The sequence below is a fragment of the Mustela lutreola genome, chromosome 12 (genome assembly GCF_030435805.1).
Source record: "Mustela lutreola isolate mMusLut2 chromosome 12, mMusLut2.pri, whole genome shotgun sequence".
Taxonomy (NCBI): Eukaryota; Metazoa; Chordata; class Mammalia; order Carnivora; family Mustelidae; genus Mustela; species Mustela lutreola.
Genome location: NC_081301.1, coordinates 83568817 through 83596411, shown reverse-complemented (window position 1 = coordinate 83596411; position 27595 = coordinate 83568817). Strand labels below are relative to the sequence as shown.

Below are 27595 nucleotides of genomic sequence, written 5' to 3'. Positions count from 1 at the left end.
TGGAGGGGTGTGGGAGAGAGGGAAGGAAGAGATGAATGTATTGATGACCTAGAAAGAGTTAGCATCTGTCTCCCTAACCCAGGAAACCTGAGAAGCAAGACACTCTCAAGGACATTGTCTCACTCCTCCTGCACCCTCCCCTCCCGCCATGGTGAACCATGGCGAGCACAGAGGAGGTTTTGCAGACATGTGTCATACCTGATACCAAAACAGACTCTTTTCCTTCCTTGGCAGACACGACCTGTGTGCAGGACTGTCCCGAGGGCTACTACGCTGATGAGGACAGCCACCGATGTATCCCCTGCCACAGCTCTTGTAGGACATGTGAAGGGAGACACAGCACACAGTGCCTCTCCTGCCACCCAGGCTCGTTCCAGCTGGAAAAGGAGTGCCTGCTGCAGTGCAGGGAAGGGTAAGACGCTCAACGCATGCTTCCCTCGTTGAACCCCAAAACTACTCCGGGCAGCACTACCGGCAAACCCATTTTGCAGATGAGGAAGCTAAGTCATATAACACCGGGTTGACGTCTCAGTGCTAGGAAGAAATAAAGATAAGAGTCCACCCAAGATCTATTGATCTCTAAAGGCTTTCAGCTAGGGGCACCTGGCTGGCTCGGTCCATACAGCACGTGACTCCTGATCTTAGGTTCATGAGTTTGAGCCTCATGTTGGGTGCAGAGATTACTTAAATAAATAAATATCTTAAAAAAAATATTTCAGCTAGTTCATAGTAATGGACGAGGACATGGGAGAGGCAGAGTGACCCAGTGAGGTAACATGAAGGGTTGATCATCAAGTTAGAATCACGGGTCACACTTCGTTACTAATTTGAAGGTAAAGGCAGAGGCAAAGCATTCTTCCCTTAGAGAAGTCTGAAACCATAAATATAGGTTCTTCTGCTTCTGCATTAGGATTTGTTCTGATCAGATTTAGGTGAGATCTAAGCCAGGTATGCAGAACATCAATTTTACAGAGGGAAAAATTTCAATTAAATATTCCCACTTACACGCCACCAATGCTCCAACCTCCCACACCCCCATAAATCTACAACGTACAGGTTTAGGTGCCCTAAGCAACCCAGACACATAGATGTATCCTCCTAAAAGCACGTCACAAATAAGAACTCTGTAATTTTTTTGCTAGGAGAAACTTTAAGTGTATTTATCAGAAGGTCTGATTCCAGCATATTTGAAAGAGGATTTGACGGGAGTCCTCCTTTTTCTGCCCCTAGGAATCTCCAGTGCAGAGAAAGATGTAGATTACAGGCCCATTGCTAATTCTTCCTTCCCAGTCAGTCACCTAAGGCACTGAGGGTTTCCAGACCCAAACTGAAAGGCTATCCCCTTGGACTTTCCCCAATGCTTCTGCCCAGATGAGACCTCACGCTTCTCTCCTTCAGCTCTACAGCAATTCCCGCCTGCACTGTGTGCTGAGCCCTGCCCTCATCCATTCACTCATTCATTCCACACATGTTTGATGAAGAACACCTTGGATGTAAAATACAAAGATTTTGACCTTCAAGAATTGATCCTTCCTGGGGCGTCTGGGCGGCTCAGTCAGTTAAGCGTCTGCCTTCGGTTCGGGTCATGATCCTGGGGTCCTGGGATTGAGCCCCGCATCAGGCTCCCTGCTCAGTGGGAAGCCTGCTTCTCCCTCTCCCTCTGCCCCTCCACCCCTACTCATGCATGTGCTCTCTCTCTCTCTGTCTCTCAAATAAATAAATCTTAAAAAAAAAAAAGAATTTATTCTTCCTATATATTTCTTACCAAGAAAATTACAAACATGGGGAAAAAAATCTCTTATTTTTGCACATATTACTACAATACTCAGCACAAAGTCACACACCTCAGCCCTCAAAAACACCAGCCGTACGGATCCATGAACAAAAGGCTGTACCCGACAAGAGCAGAGAGAGGGCCACCTGGCTTGGCCTTTCCTCTTCATTACAGAAAGTGCCTGAAAAAATCTGGATCCAATGAAAGGAATCTCCATCTCCCTCAAATCAAGTCATTAAACATTTTTATGCACAAAAGGGTATAATCCTGTCATCTAAATAGTTGTAGACCATCAAATTAAGAAGATAATTGTTCTGTTGTGAAGTATGTGAAGTTACCCACTGGGAAGAGAGGCACGAGTTGCCATAAATTTCTCTAATGAGGAATGAATGGGATATTAATGAGGTATAAGTGGAAATATTTAACAGAAATGGTTCCTTGTACAAAATCAGTGTTCCACGCACATTGCCTCAACCTCATATTAAATCTCTTTGCCTTGGAAAGGCAGGTATATGATCCTCTGAACCCTTTACCCACACACATGATTTTTTGTGTGTTTAACCTCAGAACAGGTTTTTTTTTTTTTAAATATTGTATTTATTACTTTTGAGAGAGAGAGAGAGCACAGACAAGTGGGAGGGAGGGGCAGAGGGAGAAGCAGACACCCTGCTGAGCAGGGAGCCCCCCTCATGGGGCTCGATCCCAGGATGCTGGGATTATGACCCAAGACGAAAGCAGGCACGTTAAGCCACCCAGGCGCCCCGGTGTGTTTCATCTTAGAAACAACCTATCAACATTTGTAATATTAGTAAAGAATATATATGCTGCTTTGAAGTTTACAAAGTATTTCTACTCAGAATAAATTTTTATATTATGATCCGGTTCTCCAACAATACTCAGAGATTGACTTATTCTTCCCATTTTACAGATGAGAAAATAGAGGCTCAAAGATGTTAAGTGACTTGCTGAATGTCACAAGGCTACTAATACACAGTGGGGCCAAGACAAGACGTCAGATCTTCTGACCAAGTCCCTGTACTGTCTGTGTGGAAAAGCGTGGCTTTCTCTTCCCATCTTCTGTGGCCTTTATTGGCTCTTCCATTCCTGGCTGATGCTTTTTTTATCCTCCCTTCATCACCCGGTCTCACCCAGGCTCACCAGGCTCGGCTATAATTTTCTTCACCTGATGGCAGAAGGTAAAACAAGGCCTGATCTGCCACAGGCTGGGCCACAGAGATACAAATGTCCTCACTCAGGTCAGGGACAGGTGGCAAGAGAGAGGCGGACTCGCGCTACCTTGCCCTGGATTTAGTTTCCAACGACTTGTGTGGAACTGAAATAAACTTTAGGGAACCCAATGTGGCAAAGAGTCTCAGGTCAGAGAAGCCAAGGGCAAACCACTGAAGCTTCTAGAATAGCTTAAATGTGCCCATGTCCAGAGATACAAAGAAGGGTCGGAGGATGTCTAGAAGTTCACCTTTGTCAATGATTTCTTTTCTCTCTTCTATCTTTCTCAAAATGTTTTTATTTACTTAGCCCTGCTTTGTTAGAGTGGTGAACAGGTAGGTTCAAATCACATGAGCCCACTTCACGAGCAGTCTGACATTAAGCCAATTGTCTGAATTCTCTGAGCCTGTTTCTACTTACATAAAATAGAGATGATAATATCTAAATCATAAGGTTTGTTTTGAGATGTAATCATACGATTCATAATTATCACAAATATGTGTGATTCATGATGTGCCAGGCACTATCCTAACAATTTTCTCGACAATAACTTGTTTAATTTTAGCTACTAACATTGTCCCCATATTACAGACCTGAGACAGAGATGGTGTGGGACTTGCCCAAGGTTGCACAGCTTGAGTGGAATTGCTTGGCTTTGACCCCATGCAGTTTGTTCCAGAATGCGGGCTCTAGCATCTTACTTTTAGGTTCAATAAGGTGAAATAACGCCTACGAAGTCCCGAGAGAACTACCATATACTTAGTAAAAAGTTAATGAACAGTGATTATGGCTATATTTAGCCTCCAAAAATTTTTTTCAGAGGTTACATCTATTATGATGTAAATACTAGCATCACTCACGTCATTTTCTATTTTAAGATAGATTTTTAAAAAAAGATTTTACTTATTTATTTGTCAGAGAGAGAGAGAGAGAGAGAGCATGTGCATAAGCAAGGGGAGAAGGGGAAGCAGACCCCCGGCTGAGCAGAGAGCCTGATGAGGGGCACGATCCCAGGATCCTGGGATCATGACCTGAGCCGAAGGCAGACACTTAGCTGACTGAGCCACCTATGCGTCCCTAAAGATAGGAGATATTTTTTTAAATTATGAAACCAGAAGAATCACTCAGAGGTACACTGAAAACATCTTCCCTACCCTGATTCCATTCAACAAAACTTGAAGCTTGAATTTTCGGGTGGAGAAGCATATGGTTATAGAGAAGGCAAAAGTAGTGAAAAATCATTACAGTTCAAAAGAATTAAGATAAGTTGTTGTGTGTGTGTGTTACCGAATTTAATACAAACAGCAGGGGAGGGACGGTAGTGCCCCATTTAAAGATAAGAAAACTGACTTATACTGTTGTACCCCATTTAAAGATAAGAAAACTGAGTCATCAGATTTATTAGTCTCATTACAGGCACACCTTGGAGATCCCACAGTTCACTTCTAGACCCCTGCAATAACATGAATATTGCAAGAGAGCAAGTCAAATGAAGTTCTCGGATTCCTGGGGCACATATGTAAAAGTTAGGCTTACGCACTACTGTAGTCCATTAAGTGTGCAATAGCATTATGTCTAAAAGAGCGATCGACATACCTAAACTAAAAAACACTTGATTGTGAAATAAGGCTAACCGTCGCCTGAGCTTTCGGCAACCACTGATCATGGATGACCATAAGAAATATAGTAATAATGAAAAAGTTGGAAATGTTGCAAGAATTACCAAAATGGAACAGAGACAGGAAGTGAGCAATTGGTATTGGAAAAAACAGCGCCCAAAGACTTGCCCCAAAGCACCCGCAAAGCATGACAAAATGAAGTGTGCCTACAGTAACCTGTCCACTGAGGAACGTTAACAAGTAGTCTTAAGTCACACAACTCGGAAATGAACACTGTGTGACTAACCCGGCTGTTTCTACCACGCCCAGGTTAAGAGCAAAGCTTAGTATTGAGTGTTCCGTGTGCCTGCTTGGTTGCAGGTATTACGCAGAAATCTCCACGCGGCGGTGTGAGCGGTGCAGCAAGAGCTGCAGGACGTGTGGGGGCCCGCGGCCCACCGACTGCCTGTCTTGCGACACGTTTTTCTTCCTGCTCCGCTCCAAGGGAGAGTGTCTTCGCACCTGCCCTGAGCATTACTATGGGGAGCAAAACACACGGACGTGGACGTGTGAGAGATGCCACCCGACCTGCGACAAATGCAAAGGTGAGGGTGTGTCTGTCATTTTGCATGGGTGTGGTTGGGAAGATGGAGATTCCTCTGGGCCTGGCCCCTCTCTTCTCATGGCCCGGAGAGCGCCGTCCTGCCGTCTCTTCCGACCCTCCCATCCTTCCAGGTCCAGATACAGGCATCGTCTCCCCCAGGAGCGGATTCCGCCCCCCCCCCCCCCCCCGCTCTGTCCTCCTCTGCTTGTTGAATTTGGAATCTGCCTAGGGAGTTTTATTTTTATTATTTCAACAACTGCTTAAGATGTCTGTCTCCAGCTAGCCCAAGCTCCGTTCTCACCTCCCTGAGACTTCTCTGTCCCAGAGAACCCTAGAATCAATGTGTCCCAGAGTAAACACAATCTAGGCCTCCTCTAGTAGTCACTCTTGCTGTTAATGGACCCAATGTCCAACCAATACCTTAACGACATCCTTCCCTTGCCTCCTGCTGACCCACCTGCTTCCCAAACAAGGTAAACTTCAAGGTCTGCTGATTTTCTCTCCGAAGCACTTATGTACTCCGATCTCTGTTTCATTTTTACTCTCCTCATTTCCATTCTCAGCGACTCTCAGCCGACTTTCTGAAGTACCAGCATGTGACCTGGCCTCTGGTTTTGCCACCCCCTTCCCCAGGTCACCCTGCACAGTAATTCCAGACTGACTGAAAATTCCCGTCTGCTGGGCGTGGAAAGATAATCAGGCTGTATTATTCTCAACATTGAAGAAATACCTCTTACAATGTTTTAATTGGTAAAACCTATTAGGTTAATATTGGTAGTTGGCCCAGTGTATTTCCGCTATCCTTTACAGAATTATCTTGGCTATTTCCAGCCCCTTTTCTATATAAATTTTATACTCAGTCACATTTTATTAAAAAAAATCCCTTGGATATTAATTGGCTTTACACTGAATTTATTTGGGGGAGGGGAATCCATCATTATGCTCCTGAGTCATCACATTTATGAGCATGGTCTATTCAGCAATCTATACATTTACTTGTTGTCCTTCAATAAATCCAATTTTTTTTTTTTTATTTTTAAAAGGTGATTCAAGTTTTTCCCCAGCCAGTCATTTTAGCTTAGGACTTTGCCTCTCCTTCCATGTATTACTGAACCTAGAGCCACTCAGCGCCACCAAACACATCATACTTTCATGCCTCTGCACCTTTTGTCTACATGCTTCCTCTTCCTGGAGAACAACGCTGTAGGGAATGCTCAACTTAGAACACCCAGTTGGGGCGTCATCTACTCTGGGAAGCTTTTCCTTTTGCTTTTCTTAATCCTCTCAGAAATGCTCTTCCTTACTCTTGATTCTGTAACAGACTGTTTTATCACAGCTCTTTTTACATTAATTTTAATCATGTCCATCTCTCCTATTAATTGTGTGACCCTCAGGGCTGGGACTGTGCCACATTTATTTTGTATACTCTGTTCTAGTCTAGACTGTTAACACATAGTAAACACTCATTTACTGTTTGCTGAAAGAACACAAAACAAACACATCCTGCAGTCTTTTTGCAAATTGGAAAATTCGCTATTCTTAGAGATCCAAATGTTGTGTCTCCACCCTTTCCTCTGATCTCCTTCTTGGGAATTCCTTATTTAATGTCACTCAAACTTTCCTGATCTCTGTTTCCCACCTAATATTTCATATTTTTATTTCTTTGACTCTCTGTGGTTTATACTAGGTTAATTCCTCAGTACTTCATGCCACCCCTCCAATTTGTTCTCTGTATTTAGTTTGAAGTTCAGCTCATCTATTATTTTAGGGTTTTTTAAATTTAAATACCTTACTTTAAATTTTTAAAAATATTTCTCCTTTATACCCATCTCTTTTTTTTTTTTTTAAGATTTTTTATTTATTATTTGACAGAGAAAGAAAGATAGCGAAAGAGGGAACACACAAGCAGGGGGAGTGGGAGAGGGAGAAGCAGGCTTCCTTCTGAGCAGGAAACCTGAGGCAGGGCTGGACCCCAGGACCCTAGGATCATGACCTGAGCCGAAAGCAGACGTTTAATGACTAAGCCACCCAGGTGCCCCTATACCCATCTCTTTTTGTTTCATATCTTCAGGTTTGTGTTTCCTAATTTATCCTTTCTTTATCGATATTATGTCTTTTTACTGTTTTGCTATCTTTAATATACTGATTTTTAAAACTTTGTCAAAATTCTCTATAAAATTGGTATTATTTTAAGTAAACTCATGTTCTAATTGTCGATTGTGTTTGTCATCTTAATGTTCATTTTCTCCATATATTTTGGATATCTGGTCTTGAGATCCTTTTGAATGGGAAATTTCATCCTTCACCCACCCCCTTTATCCCTACTCCTCTCAGCCTAGTAGTTTTTTGGTTAACTCGGCCCCTGCCCCCCACCCTGAAACTGAGTCCAGAGATAGGACATCCCAGCCTTCCTGAAGGGGATGCTGAGGACAGTGCAGATCCCATCAGCAACCCAGCTGGCAGCCCTGGGGAGTTCCTGGGCTGGAGGTGAGGTCTTCAGGGGCAGTGTCCCCCTCTCACTCTTGTTTTAAGATCTCAGCTTGGATTTTGGCCCACATCTAACAGGAAGCACTTTTTAGTTGCTATTATGATAGAAAAGTTAAACTCACAGACACCATCCCCTCCATCTAGTCTCAGAGCAAAGCAGATGGGTGGCATCTGTCAGACAACTATTATGTATTTATATTCCTTTTCTGGTCCAAAGTGATTTCATCTTATTTTTGAACCCATATAACATTTTATTTATTTGTTTATTTGTTTGTTTGTTTATTTTTGGTTCTGTTTATATTTATTCTACTATTTCAGTCCGTGGAGTGTACGGGTTAGGCCAGAAGCTGAATTCACATGTGATTTTTTTGATGTAGGTGTGTTACTAATGGACAATCAGATTCTTGGAAGAGCACCATGCCCTAAACTATCCTTCTGCTATACAAATGCCTAGGGGTCGGGTATAGTTAGAGTGTTTGTTTTGGTTTTGGGTACTTAGTACTGTTAGATGAAACAAGCAAATGCCAGCCTGTTACAGTCTGCTTCTACTCTTGCTTCCTTTCCCTTCCAAAATGATTCATCTTGGAGCAGTTAGTTGACCCCATAGAAACATCAAGAATGAAGATGAGAAATTCAGCTCCTTCCCCACCCTGGGAGAAGACCGTCAGCCACCCTTGCTGTCTACCCACAAAACTGACCTTCCTAAGTACTATCTTGATGATATTTTATTTTATAATAACTTCTCCCCAGGTGCTTCCCAAGTACATAGGAATATAGTCTTCTCCAGACTGAAGGTGGCTTCCATTATCACTATGCCTAAATGCCCCCCAAATCTACTTCTCCTTCCCAAATGGTTTTCCTGAATCTAGTTCCATACAACCAGTTGATTGCTAATGAGCTGCTCCACATTTCAAACTTGAAATGTAAATGCAGTTTTCTCCAGCCCCCTCACCCCATCCGTAGACCACCTTCGCTCATGCTCCCCATCTTGATGAACGGTTCCACTATCTACCCAGTTGCCTGAGGCAGTAACCTGGTCAGATTACCCTCTAATCCCCCTGTCTCAACCCTTACATTCGGTTTGTCCTCAACTCCTGTCCATCCACGCCTATCTCTTAACTCCCTCTCCCTCTCTCCGCTTTGTAGTATCAATGCCTTAGTTCAGACTCGTATCTCCCCTAACCTAAGTTATTCACCAATCTCTAACTGGCCTTCTTGCTTCCAGTATTAGCCATTGTATACCAACCGGACCTCCATTATGTTCTCAGATTGATCTTTCTATGTGACAAATACCATAATGATACTTCTCTGCTTAAAACTGACTCTCCCTCGGCAGTGCCTGCGTGGCTCAGTTAGTGTCCAATTCTTGGTTTGGGCTCAGGTCCTGATCTCAGGGTCCTGGGATCACGCCCTGCATCAGGCTCTGCACTCAGCGAAGAGTTTCCTTATCTCTCTCCCGCTGCTCCTCCCCCATGTTCGCTCGCATTGTATGTCTCTCTCTCAAATAAATGATAACATCTTTTTAAAAAATGACTCTCCATGGATTCAAGAATAGAATCTTAACTTAGTTAACTCTGAAAATGAGGTTCGTCGTCTTGGGCCTGACCTCACCCCTCACCACCTCCTCCTCCACCACCCTCTAAATCCAGATGTAGTCAGTTTCTGTAAACCTGAACCAACCTTGCCCTTTCTCTTTCCTCAATACTTTCCCTAGCCTGCTGTGCCTGGCTACCTCTTTCTAACCCATTACAGTCGATATTTCCTCCACAAAGCCTTCCTTAATCCCTATATTGTGTTCCTTTAGTACTCTCCATTCATCCATCTGCTTAGTTATCCAACCAATGTTTCTCCTGCAGTATGGCCCAGACAAGGGTTCGTGCCCTGGAGCCCAGAGGGCATATTTTATGTTATTTATTCTTTTTCTCTGCCTCTTTAAACTGAGATCCTCAAAGGCAAAGATTAATACATCTCATTTGCCTTTGCTTTTTGTTTGTTTTTGTCTTTAATCAATTTATTTACTTGTTAGACAGAGAGAGAGAGATAGAAAGCAGAAGCAGGGGCAGAAGGAGAGGGACAAGCAGACTCCCCGCTGAGCAGGGAGTCTTGCAAGGGGCTCGATCCCAGGACTCTGAGATCATGACCTGAGCAGCCACTTAACCGACTGAACAACCCACCCCCACATCTCACTTACCTCTGTATCTCCAGCACTCAGCACAGTCATAGAGATGGGCAGTGACAGCGGCCAGTGGCTCCAAGGGCACTTCAAGCAAACGGTGATGGTGCCAGGCAGGGAGGCCAAGCTTGCTGGGCTAAGGCCACCTCTAGAACAGTCCATGACACATATGACACAGAGGATCTCTGTCCTCTGTAGGCCTCTATTTCCAGCCCACCATGAAGGTGACCATCAGAGCGGCCCTCCAAGGCTGAAGCAGCAGGGGAAGTCCATCTCCAGCAGGCAGGAGCTGGAAAGACTTAAGGCCATGGTGCACAATCTCCAGTTCTCCACTCTGCGATTTCCAAGGACACCATGGACCTCATCTGCTTGGAGGGCAAATTAGGCAAAAATCGGCTCACGTCTTTCCTGGCCTGCCTCCATGGCAAGGTCATTAAGCTTGGCAGCTTCCCTCAAGTCCGCAAGGTGCACGCCGCCAAGTTCAAAACCAATTTCCCCACATGCCAGGGGATTCTTTCTCCCATGACACAAAGTTAGAGAATGAAATGCGGCCTGAAGAGAGGCGGGGCACGAGTCACCGGGAGGGGCCGCCCTGCAAAATGCGCAAGAGTTGGCCCAGAGAGCAGGTCATGGTCAAGGTGCTTGAGAAGGTGGGGAGATAGGGGAACACGGACATCCCCGTGCTGGACCCACAAGAGGAAGAGATGACAGGCCGGAACTTCCACACCTTCAACTTCGGGGACACCTGAACTTCCAGGCCAAGGCGCATGCCGCGAGTACGCCTGTGGGCTTCATCCAAGCCCTGGGCCGCCTGAACCTCCCGTGGAAAGGCAAGCAGCGCCAGACCACCGCCTGCTCCGGAAGGTTCCTCTGGATTCCGAACACCTGAGTGACGCCTCGCCAAAGAAACAGCAGCTCGAGGCGCAGAAACTTTAGGAGCTGGAGGAGCAAAGACGATAAAAGCGCCAAGGGAAAGAGGCTGAGGAGAGGCACGGAGCCAAGGAAAAGACAAAGAATAAATAGGGGAGAGAGAAAAAAAAGAGAGAGGAGACGCTTCCCAAGAGGGAACAAAAACAGAGCGGCCACGAACACCGCCCGAATCAGAAAAAGCTCGAGAAGCTACAAGCCGAGGAGCCGAAAAAGCTACGAGAGAAATTAAGGTGGCAGAGCAGAAGCAGCACTCGGCGGAAGCGGCGCTCAGCGGAAGCGTCGTGGGCAGGCGGTCGAGCCAATCGCAGGGCTGCTAGGCCGAGCCCGGCACCGCCCATGGGGCGTGGCTGATAGCTGCAGCTCCGAGCCACCTGTCTGGCTGTGGGCTGCCACCTGCGTGTTTCCTGGGGGGTCAATGTCACAGCCCTCCACCCCACCGCTTTCTTTGGGCTGCTTGCAACCATACCTTCCCCCCCCCCCCAATAAGTCTTAATACCAAGAAGGATGACAACAATAACAACAACTTGGAATATGCAATAATTTTTGTTATCTTGGAGTGACTATCAGTGACATAAAAATTAATCTTAGCTACAAAGTGCTTAGACTGGTGGACGATCTAAACTAGCCTGGAACTGGTCACATGCTATCCATACCAGGCCTAGAATTTCTTTTAAGTAACTCACAACGCGGTGTATCAGCACTATCCAAATAAAATGTAATGCAAGCCATACACACATTTTTTATTTTTTTTTAAAGATTTTATTGATTTATTTGTCAGAGAGAGAGCAGAAGCACAGAGAGCATCAGGCAGAACAGGGAGAGTAGGCAGAGGGAGAAGCAGGCTCCCCGCTGAGCAAGGAGCCCAATGTGGGACTCGATCCCAGGACTCTGGGATCATGACCCGAGCTGAAGGCAAACACCTAACCAGCTGAGACACCCAGGTGTCCCATACGCACATTTTCAAATGTTTCAGTGCTCACATTTTAAACAATAAAAATAAATGGGTAAAATTAATTTTAATAATATATGTAGTTAACATATCCAAAATATAATCATTTCAACGTGTAATTGATGTAAAAATTGAGAATTTTACCTGCGAAGTCTCCACAATCTGATGTTTATTTTGCACTTATAGCAAAGCTCAAGTTGTCCTAGCCACATTTCCAGGGCTCAGTAGGGCTCAGTAGCGCAAGGGGTTAGTGGCTACCATACTGGCCAACACAGTCTAATTTAGAATAATGGTTTCAGATGGTATTTTGGCGGGAGACCATCTTCTTCAGAAGAAATCTTAGGCTGGATCCTATGATGCAAATGGACCCGAGCAGAGCTGCTCAGATTGGAGTGGGGAGCCCAGGCAGAATCTCAAGAGCCCCAGAATGCCCTCCTCTGCCCCTCATACCACTCCCAGGCAGTCCTGGAGGCAAGTCCATGAAAACTCTGCCATGCTGTAGCTCCCACCTTCCCCTATCTGCAACTGACTCCCATCTTTGAAAGAACTGGCCTTCTGAATACACTTGCATTAAGTCACCATTCATTTGTATTCTCTTATTTTCATTCCGGAGACACCTATAGTCACTGCTCAAAACTTCTAATTAGAATAAGCAAATGAGGGGCGCCTGGGTGGCTCAGTGGGTTAGGCCTCTGCCTTCGGCTCAGGTCATGATCCCAGGGTCCTGGGATCGAGCCCCGCATCGGGTTCTCTGCTCTGCGGGGAGCCTGCTTCCTCCTCTCTCTCTCTGCTTGCCTCTCTGCCTATGTGTGATCTTTGTCAGATAAATAAAGAAAAAATCTTTAAAAAAAAAAAAAAGAATAAGCAAATGAGGGGATACATTGAATTGGGGGTACAGTGGGAGTGTGGTTGAAAGTTGGCATTATCCCTGGCTGTATCATAGTAAATATGGTGCTGGCTTTCCATTAGATTTTCCGAGACCGCCATTACTAGATGTGTGGGCCTTTATTCTAACTAGGATTGCCAGATAAAACCCTATATTCTGATGTGCGAAATCTGACAACCCTGATTCCAATGTCCTAGGGCATTGCAGTGGGCTAGAGCCCTTGGGATTTTCATCAAGACCAGGCAACCATCATTAGATTATTTAATGTCTCTTGGGGAGGGTATGTGATTTGGTGAGTGCTGTGAAGTGTGTAAACCTGGTGATTCACAGACCTGGGGATAAAAATATATGTATATAAAAAATATATGTTTATAAAAAATAAAAAATAAAAAATAAAAAAAAAAAAAAAAAAAAAAAAAAAAAAAAGATTATTTAATGTCTCAACCTCAGCCAACCAAAACAGAACACTAGCTTTTTAAGGAAAAAAAAGAAAAATTTTTTTTGGGGGGCAGGGATAGTAGAAATTATTAGTGATCTTGTAAGCACAGTCTGAAAACCTATAAATATCTTTAATTGGGTTTGAGGATTTCCTCAGTGGATTAAGGATGATGGTTCTGAAGATTACCAATCTCAAAAGTTCATCAGCACATCCAGAACATGAAATACTACTATTCAGGGCCAAAAAGGGAGAGCAATCAAGCCACAACAAGACACAGAGGAAGCATAAATGCATATTACTGTGTGAAGGAAGCCAATGTGAAAAGTCTATAGATTATAGGATTCCAACTGTGTGAGATTTTGGAAAAGGCAAAACTATGGTGGAAACAGTAGAAGGCCAGTGGATGGTCGCCAGGGGTGATGGGCAGAGAGAGATGAAGAGACAAAGCACAGAGGATTTTAAGGCAGTGAATAGACTCTGTATGACAGTCTCATGATGGATATGTATTCTTATACATTGGTCCAAACCCATAGGATGTACAACAGCAAGAGAGAACCCTAGGGTAAACTAGAGACTTTGGGTGAAAATGATATGTCTATATAGGTTTATCTTTGGGTAAGAAAAAAAAAAAGTACCATGCTAGTGAGTGTTGATAACAGGGGACCCTATGCACATGGTAGGAGCAAAGTCCACAGGAAATCTCTGTGCCTTCCCCTCTATTTCGCTGTAAACTTAAAATTTCTTTTAAAAAAATAGTCTTACAAAAGAAATTCATCAACACATTCTTCCTGATAATGTACGCGAAGGATGGCTGGTCCTAGCTGGGTGCATCTCGCAGCTGTTCTAAGGCCTCTTCCTCCTGTATTTGACTTGAACCCTAGATGGGCCTGCTGGAAGGCTTCCATGTGTGGGGCTCACTGTATGTACCATCCTACGATCACTGTGCCGCACACAGCTGGGGCTGCTTAGTAAATCTTCCAGTTTTGCAAGATCTAGATTACGAAACTGGGGGACAAGTTTGCTCCTGGGTTATAAACTGGGTGGAAAAAAAGGATGGATTCCAAGGTACCTCCCTAAAACACTAGCTGTCATACTATGAAATGAGGAGACACAAAAAGTACAGGGAAAATTTTGTAACCTAAATAAGCAATGTACCAACTGGATTGCATTCATTCAAAGTTGACTGCCCAGTGGTTTCTATCAGAGTTGTAAAAAAATTATGCCAAAGCACTGGACAGGATGTGGGTAGGCAACAGATGGTCCCCCAAGGCCTTATATTACCTTTGTATGCAGTTGGCTCCTCCATAATTATCTCATTCTTTACCTTTAACATTTAACTTTTTATTTATCCTCCTCGCAAAATTATTTGAAATTAAAATCCATGCTGGTAGCCAAAACCACTGTAGTCTTTCCAGCTTCCTCTTCCTGTGTGGAATGACACCATGGATGTCCCCAGGGGTTGCTCTGTGTTGCTGAACTCATCCTGTGGGGGTCAGTCCAAGGGAAAGCTAGTAGTGAGTTCTGAATTCTAAGGAAATCTCAAAGCCATCTTTATAGGTCCCACAGTTGCTGCAGATTCTTAGAAGCAATGACAAATGTAGGTTGTTAAACTTGGAAACAATAGGAAAACAATCTGGAAATTAACAAACTGCCTTTGGCAAAAGACTCTGCGTACCCAGGGTGTATGGATTGTGCAATAAATCAATATAAGGAGATATAACTGGTGACAGGTAGTGCCTTTGGGGATCACCCAGGTATAGATATCCAATAAGGGGTTAATATCCAAAATATATAAAGAACTCCTACAACTTAACGAAAAAAAAAACCTGATTGCAAAATAGGAAGAAGTCTGGAATAGACTTTTTTTCCTAAGAAGACATGCAAATTACCTACAGTCAATGAAAAGACATTCAACATTACTCATCAGAGAAATGCAAATCAAAACCACAATGAGATTTCTACCTTAGACTGGTCAGAATGACTAATACCAAAGAGACAAGAAATGGCAAGTATCGGTGTTGATGTAGAGAAAGGAAACTCTTGTAGACTATTTGGTAGGAATGTAAATTGGTACAGCCACTAGGGAAAACAGTATGGAGATTTGTCAAAAATTAAAAATAAAAATACGGTATGATCCATTTTACTCAAAGAAAATACAAACACTAATGTGAAAAGATATATGCATCTTAAGTTTCTAGCAGCATTCCTTATAATAGCCAAATTACAGTAGCAGCCCAAGTGTCCATTGATAGATGAATGGTTGAAGAAGATGTGGTATACATACAATGGAATGTTTCTCATCCATAAAAAAAAGAATGAAATCTTACCATTCATGACAACATGGATGGACTTAGAGCATACGATGTTGAATGAAATAAGTCAGACAAAGAAAGACCAATACCATATGATTTCACTTCTACATGGAAGCCAAAAAAAAAAAAAAAAAAAAAACCAAGATAAATGAACAAACAAGTAGATTTGTAACTACAGATAACAAACTGGTGGTTGCCAGAGGGCAGGGGGTGGAGTGGGAGGACGGGTACTATAGTGAAAGGGATTTGGAGGTACAAACTTCCAGTTATAAAATAAGTAAGTCACAGGAATGGAAAGTACAGCATAGGGAATATAGTTAATAATATTGGAATAACGTTGTGTGGTGGCCGATGGGACAATACTTGGCGTGGTGGACACTTCGTAATGTACATAATTGTTGAATCACTGTTGTACACCTGAAACTGATATAATATTGTATGTCAACTACACTTCAATTGAAAACTTAAAAATAATAAAATGGCTTTGAATTGGTGTCACTACAGGCAGCCCCCAATCTAAGAAGCTGCTGGATAATAAAGGTTTATTCTCTAAACTGTTGTTCAGAGCTCAGAATTTTTTTTCCATAGAAACACCATATGATGGAGCTCACTGATCAGACATGAAAGTTGATTTAACTACTAGTGATTGTGAAGGACAGGACCCAAGGATCTACTAAAATTCAACTAACCACTCTGTACAGTGTTCTTCTCGTGGGAAGACCTATATCAAGTTCCAACTCACAATGTCAGGCACATTCCATGTCCCCCATCCACCTCCTTGCTCGTTTTTGAAATTCTCAGCAAAAACACCAGGACCTTCCTAATGGAATAAATGAGAATTCAGGTCTCCTGTCTCTAAATCCTTTTTGGAAGTTATCCCTTAATATTTGAACAAAAGGTAATGTTGGGTCAGTCGTTCTTAGGGTCTCTGAATTAGGAGAGTAGGGTGTTACCTCCACAAAAACGGAGTCTGTAGATTCTGACCTCCTCTACTTGGTGGGCCATAAGGGGTTAAGGCAGAGAGTATGATTTAAAGAATATTTACTATAGGTCAACAAATGTGAATTTGAATCTTGACCATTATCTATATACACTTGAATGAATGACTTAACATATCTGGGTCTTACTTTTCATTTATTTAAAAAAATAATAAATAGGGGAACCTGAGTCTTCAGTTAGGCAAACATCTGACTCTTGATTTCAGCTCAGGTCATATCGGGCTTGCGAGATCCAACCCTGTGTCAGTCTCTATACTGGGCGTGGATCCTGATTGGGGTTTTTTCTCTCTCTTTCCCTCTGCCCCTCTCCATGTCTGTCTGTCTGTCTGTCTGTCTCTCTCTCTCTCTCTCTCGAATTAATTAATTAATTAATAATAGTAATAAATAAATAGCATGTCAAATTTTTGGAAAGAAAGGTTTTAGCTTTCAAGAGAACTTCTAAGGAATCCATCCTCCCCAAATTAAGAACAAGTGGTCAAAAGGATCTGCTAAATTCTTTTAGCCCTGCCTTTTAAATTCTGAGTCTAGTCTTTCTTAGAAGCTGCCTGACCATGATTTCCTCACTAACTGAGTATTAGGACCCTCCAAACTATCTGCTATCATTTTCCTCCTTCATATTAGTTAAACAATAAGCAGAATGACAAAAGTTTTATACCCTTTCTACAAGATTTCCCAGTCTCCAAAAATCTTTCTTTTTTGCTGTCATCAAAGATCTATCACTTCGCAACCCTCCATTTCCAAATGAGCGTTTACATTGACTGGACTTCTAGGTCTTCACTTGGTGTCTTGCAGAATTTCCCACCACCCCCATCTCCTCAATCAATCCATCCTTCTACTTCAATTTGCTTGACATGTTCCTTGCTCCTAAGAGTTTTGGACCCAAGACAGGTTGAAATCTAAGGTCAGCCCTCATAATTTAGGATCACATTATTTTTTTTTTCCTTTCAGGAAAAGGAGCACTTAATTGCTTATCCTGTGTGTGGAGCTACCATCTAGCTGGAGGAATCTGCGCCTCAGACTGTCTGGTGGGAGAATACAGAGTGGGAGAGGTACTGAGAGCTGGGCAGGCTGTGCCCTCCTCCATCTCTGCAGAGGTGTGGGAAGTCTTTCTGGGAAAATCAGGAAGTCTTACAATTCCCATGCTTGCTCTAGTTTTATAACCTTCTACCACCGCATCACAGAAGGGTGCTACCCACCTGTAGCCTTCATCTCCAAGCAACTGAGATGACCTAAGATTAATTGGGAAGTTAGATAATGAGGACCTCAGATTTATCTCTACATTCATTGCTCATGATCTTAAAAGTTTCGACGCCACTTAAGAATTTTGTATCAGAAATTAAAAAAATATTAGGGTGCCTGGGGGCTCAATCAGTTGAGCATCGGACTCTTGATTTTGGCTCAGGGTCATCATCTCAGGGTCCTGGGATCAAGCCCCAGGTCAGGTTCTACGTTCAGTGTGAAGTCTGCTTGAGATGCTCTTTCCTTTTCCCTCTGGTCCTTCCCCACTCAACACCCCCCCAATAAATAAATCTTAAAAGAAAGAAGAAATATCTTCTCTCCTACTCCTCTGCTATCTGACCTGAAATGCCTGAATAATGTCAAAACTACACAACTGCTGCAGGCCTTCCATTTCCTCCACCCTGCACAGTGTATTAAGAGAGATATATTTCATTTCCTTGCCTAGAAACCAGGGAAATTCTGAATTCACTAACTTCTTGTGCTTCCAGTAGAAACTAAGCAAATCTCTCCTTGGTGAAATTAACATGACCCAACATATTCACATAGGAGTTCTCTTTACATCCTTCCACCTTGGAGAAACTCCTCAATTTCAGAGAGATTAGATAATTTGCGAACGATCACCTGGGTAGTAAGTAACCAAGTTGGGATATTGAACCCAGGAGTCCTGACAGCTAACCCAGGATTTGGTAAGACAATCACAGCTGAGACAGGACCCTATCAGCACCCGAAATGTGCTCAAAGGTTCAACAAAGGCAATTTCCATTCCTTTCTTTTCTACCATACCACCCTTCCAAAGCACGGAAGTAAAACAGGAAGACATCGACATTTTTAGCACCACTGAAGCAGCCTCTTGTCAGGAGGGAAGCCACTTTCTCCTTATCTCTTATTTTACTGTTTTATCTAAACAGTCACAAATATTATGATGGGGCAGGGTCACACGCGGCATCTAACAGCACAAAGGCCAAGTGGACTAATGAGTGCAGGTGTCAGGTCAAAGAAAACCCCAGGGCAGACCTGATGAAACGTGGCATTTGATGGGTCACCTGTGTTGGTGACATTGGAGCAAGGTGCTGGGGATTCTCTCAACTAGGACAGCACAAAAAGAGGATCCCTGCCCCTCAGCTGTCTGGGCTGTTGCCATGTGGGAGTGATGACCGTGTTGACAGTCTAGTTTTTAAAGAGAAACTAGGAACTGATTTACAAGTGAAATATCCCAGTTTTGAAATGTGGGCAATGAACTGAAAATTTTATAAAGGGTGAAGGTCCATTTCGTAATGAGCCAGACACAACTTGTCCTTGACCAGGTACAGCACATGAGCTGTCTGTTCTGTAAATTGTGCGGTTCTAGAAGCCTGTTCTCCCACTGTTGTTACCAGAGGATCTCAGATGCAGAGACCCAGCAGTGGTTTCCCCCAAGTGCAGCCAGGTGGGTCTTTCACCTTAAACCGTGAAAGTGGACCCAGAACAAGCTGTCTTTCTTCTGTCCCCTACATGCCTCCCTTCCTCATGGAGACAAGATGGAACTCCCACCTGGGAACTCCAGTGCCTTGTTGATTCCTCCACACTCAAAAAGAATCTCCCAATTGTTCTTACCAGGGGGAGAAGTTTAACTGTGAAAAATGTGATGGGAGCTGCGTGGAATGCAAGGGACCTGGCACTAAGAACTGTACGGTGTGCCCTGCCAACCTGGTACTGTTTGTGGATGACGGCCGTTGCCTACACTGCTGTAATGGGTCCGATTCCTCTAATGCCCAGGACTGCTGTGACTGCCGGAACACCACAGGTGAGCTGAGAGGAAGAGCAGCCTGCAGATGAAGGGCCTAGACTCCAGAAGGGGATGAGAGCACAGGGGAGAGAGGATAGAAAGTTCTGGAGAACAAATAGAGCGATCTTTTTATTGAATGCCTGCTATGTGCTTACCATCCCTAAAACTTTCTGTCTATCAACTCATAGAAGTAGATCCTTTTAAAATTTTTTTAAAACATTTATTTATTTCAGAAAGAGAGTGTGAGAGCATAAGTCAGGGGTGGGACAGAATCTTCAAGCAGACTGCCTGCTGAGTGTGGAACCCAACTCGGGGCTTGATCCAAAGACCCAGAGGTCATGATCTGAGCTGAAATCAAGAGTCAGCCAGTTAACCAACTAAGCCATCCAAGTGCCTCTAAGTATATTTTTTGAAAGGAATCTCTACACCCAACCTGGGGCTCTAACACATGACCCCAAGAGTGCTCTATCTACTGAGCCAGCCAGGCACCTCTATAAGTAGGTATTTTTAATCCCCTTTTGCAGATGAGGAGACCAAGATTCAAAGAGTTTGATTAGCATGTTCAAGTCCACAACAATGTTAAGGGCTCATCTGGAGTTAGACTGTAGGTCCTTCAGACTGCAAAGCCTGCATTCTTTCCACTACCGTGCCGCCTCTAAGACAACTCGAGTTGGTCTAGAATCTCATCTTTTAAAAAAGATTTTATTCTACAGAAGAGAGAAAGCGCGCACACACACACACACACACACACACACACACACACATGGGCATGTGAATGAGGGGAGAGGGAGAGGGAGAATCTCATGCAGACCCCTCACTGAGCGTGGAACCAGACTCAGAACTCAATCTTATGACCCTGAGATGATGACCTGAGCAGACAATAAGAGTCAGACTCTTCATAGACTGAGCCACCCAGGTGCCCCTACAGTCTCTTCTTTATAAACTTACTATCTTCTTTTTTATTCTTCTCTCCTGGGGGGGAAAAAAAGGAAAAGAATCAACAATCAAAGAAGCTGATGGCAATGTTACGTTGATTCTGCTATAGACTCATTCTATGGAAGTCAGCCCAAGTCTGGGGCTCCCCTTAGAGACTTAAAGCATTTTATTTATTTTTTTTAAAGATTTTATTTATTTGACAGACAGAGAGATCACAAGTAGGTAGAGAGGCAGGCAGAGAGAGAGGAGAAAGCAGGCTCCCTGCCAAGCAGAGAGCCCGATGCGGGGCTCGATCCCAGGACCCTGGGATCATGACCTAGCTGAAGGCAGAGTCTTTAACCCACTGAGCCACCCAGGAGCCCCGACTTAAAGCATTTTAAAAATGAACATTCGACAAAGGCTAAAAGGAAACAAAATTCCTTTTACCAATTCCCAGGCCCTCAACTGCCTCCTTCTCCCAACCCCATCCATATGCATATGGGTACTTGGGCTTCACAGGCCACAAACTCAGAAAGATCCCAAATGGAGTGGATTCCTTCTTAAATAAATAAATAAATAAATAAATATTTAGTTAGTTAGTTATAAAATATTTGTATTGATGTGTTAATTATTATATATTTTTCTTCTTAAAATACATTCTCTAGTCCAGAAGCAGATCATTCTCTTGGGGTTCAGATGTATCCTGACCTGACAAAAAGACATCATATTTACATGAACCTGTCCATGTATAAGTGAAGAAAAGCTCGGACCCATACTGCTACTGGCCATTTTAAAAAAATTTTTCTTGTTAGCTTTTTCAATTAAATTCTAAAATCATCTTTCCAAAAACGAATGATTTCCTTCTTTTAGCTTTCCTACCCCCACAAACACCTGGTCTCTACAGCCTCTCATACATAACCACCGTCAGGGCCTGATTGCCTAATATCCACATTATGTCAGCTAAGAGTAATAACCCTCATTACATCAGTGGCTTTAAATGAAACCAGAAGTGGGTGCACACTGGATGCGGAGTTTCTCCAAGACTGTTCCAACTAACAGCAGGTTAGTCAGCCTTCCTGGGCTTTCTGTGGCACTTGAAAATCCCCCTGGGACAACTCTACAAAAGTCTAAATACTCTTGATTACCTGCCCATTTTTTTTTTACGGAGACACTCTGCTCCTTCAAAGAAACCAGATCACAGAAGCTGACCCTGACTCTGCAGACTTGAGCCTGGAGCAGAGAAAGACAGGATTGCATATGGCACCCTAGTACCTGAAACAATCTCGAAATATCTTTTAATGATTCTCCTGCCCTAGGCCATATTTCTCTCCAAGCACCACACACAGATCACTTATCCATCCCTCTGGTGCTTTAATATTTCCTCCAGGGAAAAATTCTGTGCTGATATTGTTAATGTCAAAGGCAATTATGATAGTGCTATTATGTTAGAAGAGGAAATTCTATTTGATAGGAAAAATCCCATGAGGATGAAAGTTTGGACAAAACAGGCAATTTATTTATCACTAGCAAAAAGAAAGGGAGAGGCGCCTGAGTGGCTCAGTGGGTTAAGGCCTCTGCCTTCAGCTCAGGTCATGATCCCAGGATCCTGGGATCGAGCCCCGCATCGGGCTCTCTGCTCAGCGGGGAGCCTGCTTCTCTGCTACTTGTGATCTCTGTCTGTCAGATAAACAAACAAACAAATAAATGAATAAATAAAGATAAATACACAGTGGTGGTGAATCAGACCTAATTGACCAGTACGTAATAAGCAAAAATAATGGCCCCTCAAATAACTGGCAGCAGAATTAAATCCATTAAGCTAATGTATATAATACACCTAGAATCTCATAAAAGAATCCTGGGGGCAGACTCTAGTGGTTCAAAAACCACTTACGGAAAACTTACCCTGTATTTCAACTTGTACATCCAAGATAGCCTGCTAGTTTTTTCCCCAGTGCTCTCTTACTCTTTCACTGGTGGATGAACAACAGGGGGACAAGAGGGGGCAGGGTTCTCAACTTCAGAAATCGTCGTTATGATACAGGAGTCTCCTATCCCTCAACTTGGTTGTCAGAATTTTAAGAAGTTACGTCTCTTCCTATCAGAGTAGGGCTACAGAATGCATGACCCCAAAAACACAGTTGTCAGAGTGTATGCCCAAATGTCTCCGGTCCCTAGCATTCAATCTGGATTCCTGGGTTCAAATTTTAATTGCTCCACAGACAAGCTTGTACCTCTGACAGGCAACAATTCATGTCCTCTCTGTGGGTCTCAGTTTCCTCAATTGTCAAGCAACAGACTGACCTAATTTTTTTTTTTTTTTTTTTGTATCATCGCATTGCGTTCTACTGACTGACTGGAGTCAGTCAACTTGGTATTTTTTTTTTTTTAAGATTTTATTTATTTATTTGACAGACAAGAGATCACAAGTAGGCAGAGAAGCAGGTAGAGAAAGAAGAGGAAGCAGCCTCCCCACAGAGCAGAGAAACCAATGTGGGGCTCGATCCCAGGACCCTGGGATCACGACCTGAGCAGAAGGCAGAGGCTTTAACCCACTGAGCCACCGAGGCACCCCTCAACTTGGTATTTAAAACAAATCTCCAGGGGTCCCTGTTTGGCTCAGTTGGTTGAGCGTCAGAATCTTGATAATTAGCTCAGGTCTTGATCTCAGGGTCATGAGTTCAAGCCCCATCTTGATTTTCATACTGGGCACATGGAGCCTACTTTAAAAAATAATAATAAATAATAAAACATATCCTATTCTCCAGCTGATTTACCTTTTCTCTATATTTAGCTATGAAGAGTCTGTCCTGCCAGTCTTCAGGTCATTTCCTGGGTTACTTACATTAATGTGGATGTTATCTGGATGGGATACTCCACCATCTTCTCCAGAAGTCTGACCTAATTAATTTCTAAGTCCCCCCCACAACTCTAAAAGTTAATGGTTTGGGGGCACCTGACTGGCTCAGTCAGATAGAACAAGTGATTCTTGATCTCGGGGTTGTGAGTTTGAGCCCCATGTTAGGCATAGAGACTACTTAAAAAAAAAAAGTCAATGGTTTTATAATCTTCTCTGCCCTTGAATATTGGACCAGGTTGAAGGGTACCTGAGGAAAGAAATCAGTCTTAGAGAAAGTCAGAGTTTAAACAAAAAACAGAGCATTTAGCAGTAACTGAAGCACGGCCCAAGATGGAGTATTTTACTAAGAAGGAAATAGAAGAATCAATTGGTCAGGTTGGATACCTGGTGACTGACTCATTAGGTGTGAGGGGACTCTATGTCTCAAATGATCTTCAGCGTAGAAGGGTTTGTTGAACTCGTCCGACACAAACAGGGACTCTCAGGAGGTACATGGTACAATTCTGTAGAGTGTTGTGCCCTCTAGGAAAACCAGAGGTAATGATTCTGCCATTTTAGTTTTCAAAGATAAAGCAAAGCTTTTTACTTCAGAAGCTAGTTTTCCTCATTGCTTTTCTTCTCTCCCATGCTTCCCCACTCTGCTCTTTCTCTGGGGTCTTCTTCCAACAGAGGAGTGTATCTTTCAAGCAAGTGACATTGGGACTGCCAGTGAACATACCAAGATAACCCTGCTCATCACCTCCTCCATTATGCTGGTGCTTCTGCTCGGGGCAGCTGTGATCGTCTGGAGGAAATCGCGGGGCCGAGTCCAGCCAGTGGCGAAGGCTGGCTATGAGAAGCTGGCCAACCCTAGCAAGTCCTATGTTTCCTATAAGAGCAGCCATAGTGAGAACACCAGCTTTGAAGAGGATCAGGTGATTGAGTATAGGGACCGGGACTATGATGAGGATGATGATGATGACATCGTCTACATGGGCCAAGATGGCACTGTTTACCGGAAATTTAAGTATGGGCTTCTAGATGATGATGATGAGGATGAGTTAGAATATGATGATGAGAGTTACTCCTACCAGTAGACAAGAGCCCACCACCCTATGGGGCAATCCTGCCCCATTCCACTCACAGGCATGCATGTGAATGTTATAGTTTGGGGGTTTTATCCCCATACAGTGGGCTGATGTGTGGGTGTTTGTCTTGTCTCTTAACCATGAGTCCAACTAGAGTATGTAAGAGTATGTAAGAATGCTGAAATAATTTGTTCTTCTTTTGAGTGGTTAAATTCAGTTAACCATAACTGAGGAATAAGGATAAAATTCAGAGAGATTTCCCTCAAAATAATAAATCAAAATACAGGAAGTTTAAAAAAAGTGAGATTTTTACATTTCATGAGATTAAAAAAAAGTGGACCTTTGTTTCTGTTAGGAATTCTGTAAATGATTTGGGGAGTGGGGGATGGGGAGAGAAAAGAGTTGTTTGTTTCAGGGAATCTTCCTCCCCTGTTAGTGTCATCTTTAGGCAAAGGTTGGTTCTTTTTGGGTCATCTAAAGAGGGTCCTCCTCCTTCTGCTACTTATCACTCCCCTCCAGACTGCCCCTGAGGAGAAGATGATACTACCTGGGCTAAGGGGGTTCCCAACCTACTTAGAGATGAGGAAAGAAAAGGGAGTCAGCATCAGAGCCAAGGAGCCCTGTGCTCAATGGGCTCTGGTTCTTCTGCAGGAATCCACAGCCAGTCTGTTCTAGGGACAAGCAAGTTCGGGCAGAACATAGGTAGCAGCAAGCCAGCAGGACAGAAATCATTACATTTCCAAGAATTGCAGCATTACACACTCATAGTTTTCTAAGAGCTTCTGCGGTGGGAAACACCCATTGAGACATCAAGTAATAGAGAAAAATGGTAGAGTTAACCTAACATAAATGGGGGTAAAATGACAAGAACTGCATCCACTCTGGAAAAACAAACAAACAACTTTGTAGCTTTCATTGGCAGCCTGTCATGGACCTGAGAACTCACGGTAGAAAAAGTTGGAAAGGATTCTAACATGGAAAATCCCAACGCCCTGCTGGCGAGTGTTATCCCAACCTTCTAGCACTCTCTACCTCTAGGATCCATTTCTAGACATCCTAGGCTCTCCTTGGTCCACGCTCTTGTCAAGTACAGGTTCAGGTTTGTGCACTGGGCCATTGTCTACCAACAGTAACACAAAGAGAGGGGCTCTTACCATGTGAAATTACATAAACCAGGTTTTACAGATTTTCTTGTCCAAACAGAAGTTACAGGCAGTGCTGGCAGGGGACCACAAAAAAAAAAGAATGACATTTTCAGACGACAATGCTGCTCATAAAAACATTTATCGCACACCTCCTAGGTATCGAGATAATTCCTTTAAGAAAAAAGTCACTTCACTTAGTATCAGGACTTCATGGGGTTGGTACTGTTACTACCCTGTTTTTATAGGAAACCTAAGACTTTTGAGAGGTTAAGTTAAGAGCCCAAGGTCACAGAAGGCTAATCAGGATTCCAGCAAAAAGAATGACCCTGATGGGCATATACTTAATAGCTATGCTCTACTGGCACAAAATAAGAAGCAACCTAAATATAGTATAAAAGGGTGGTTATTATTTTATTTCATGATATGGCAACTATAATATCTTTACTAAATTCATGCATTTTTCTTTTCTTTTAACATAATGTATCACTGACACAGGAAATCTCAGTGAAGAAGCCTTCAGAGTACTGAAGGCCTCCATGTTTCTTAGGGGAGTGCTCGTAAAACAAAGGTTGGCAAACTTTTCTCTGGAAAGGGCCAGATAGTAAATACTTAAGGCTTTGCACAACGATCAACTCAGCCATACGGCACTAATGCAGCCAATCCAGAACAAACAAGTGGGCCACATTCCAATTAAACTTTATTTATGGGTGCTGAAATTTGGATTTAAGGCAATTTCCACAAATCATGAAATACTGTTCTTCTTTGATTTTTTTTTTTTCTTCCAGAACTTATAAAGGTATAACCATTCTTAGCTTGGGGAAGTTCAAAATCAGGTAATGGGCCAGACTGGCCAACAGCCTACAGACTGCTGACCTCATCTTTAAACAAAAAATCCTTAAAAAAAAAAATCCTTAAAAATCCATGTGTATTTATACACACATGTTTCCAACAGTTTGATCATTTAAAATCATCCCTTCCAAATCTATCATCTGAAGTTCTGATAGTGCCCTTTTTGATTCTTAGAAAATAAAAATGGATGTAGGATAGCCATCATATCAATAGGAGACTTCTTTATCCCTTCCCGGGTAATTACAGAATGTAGACTAAGCAAGAGTAATTTTATTCATTCTGTGTTGGTTTTCTTCCCTGGTAATTCTGAAGCCCTGATAGACTGAGTTGTACATTTCTTTGTATAGCCTGGAAACGGTTTTCCAAGAAAAATCTGTGTTTATGATACACAGTTAAAGATTAAGTTAGGTTGAAATGACCTTGAATACCAAGAAAAACCTGTGTTGTTACTTTGTGTGAGCCCCAAAAAAAGGCCTGTGCTGTGTGTTGGTACAGTTTAACATCTTTCCTTCCTTGTTCTTGGTCATGCCACCTTATCCTGGGGCTTCTTTTGAACACTGTGCTAACAGCTATCTAAAAGATAAATATCTGGTTGGAAAACAAACTCACTTTTTGGTTTTCTGTTTGCAAATAACTTGGAAATATTGAAAGGATCCTTATAGACTGGAAATGCACCAAGAGGCTGAGCAAGGGCTTGGAAAGTTCCAGTTCATAGACAGCAATTTTAAAATTGGACCCCAAATTAAATCAAGACCAGATAAATGCAAGGGGACTGGCTTATTCACAGCCTATTTCTGAGCCCATTGTGGGCCTGGTATTCTGATTTACCAAGTAAGAGACACAAAACAATGCTGTTTGTTTTAAAGATTTTTATTTATTTATTTATTTATTTGACAGACAGAGATCACAAGTAGGCAGAGAGGCAGGCAGAGAAAGAGAGAGGGAGGCAGGCTCCCTGCTGAGCAGAGATTCCCAATGCAGGGCTCAGTCCCAGGACCCTGGGATCATGACCTGAGCCAAAGGCAGAGGCTTTAACCCACTGAGTCACCCAGGCGCCCCAACAATGCTGTTTGTTAAGAGTGCTGTTTTTCCTTTTTATCCATCTACCTCCAATGACTGAAGCTGGTCATAGCTGTTATGAAACTTCTTCCTGAAGAGCAGTCCAAACCATCTGTCAGCCCCACCATCACTGACTCAGGTTCCCAGTCTCTCTCATCTGGACCTTTCCTGCTTCCTCTTTCAGGAATTTCAGCCTTTTTTTCTCCCAATTTACCCCCTATCCCTTTAGCATAGATCCACCAGATCTCTGGTCCACCGGGCCATTGCATCCAGAGCTCCCCACCATTCATGCTGACTTTGACATTCAAAACATTGCAAG

At 43.1% G+C, this 27595-nt stretch overlaps 1 protein-coding gene across 2 annotated transcripts in view; it reads left to right on the top strand.

The window, feature by feature from the left end:
- Nucleotides 1–26820, top strand: part of PCSK5 (proprotein convertase subtilisin/kexin type 5) — a 452950-nt gene extending 426130 nt beyond the window's left edge. For both annotated transcript variants that reach the window (XM_059143276.1, XM_059143274.1), the window contains 5 exons: nt 235–412; nt 4981–5204; nt 17326–17426; nt 19213–19399; nt 23826–26820. In XM_059143276.1, the coding sequence (XP_058999259.1) occupies nt 235–412; nt 4981–5204; nt 17326–17426; nt 19213–19399; nt 23826–24232 (1097 nt within the window). In that variant the 3' untranslated portion in view covers nt 24233–26820. The remainder of the gene's footprint in view (nt 1–234; nt 413–4980; nt 5205–17325; nt 17427–19212; nt 19400–23825) is intronic.
- The last annotated feature ends 775 nt before the right edge of the window (nt 26821–27595 follow it).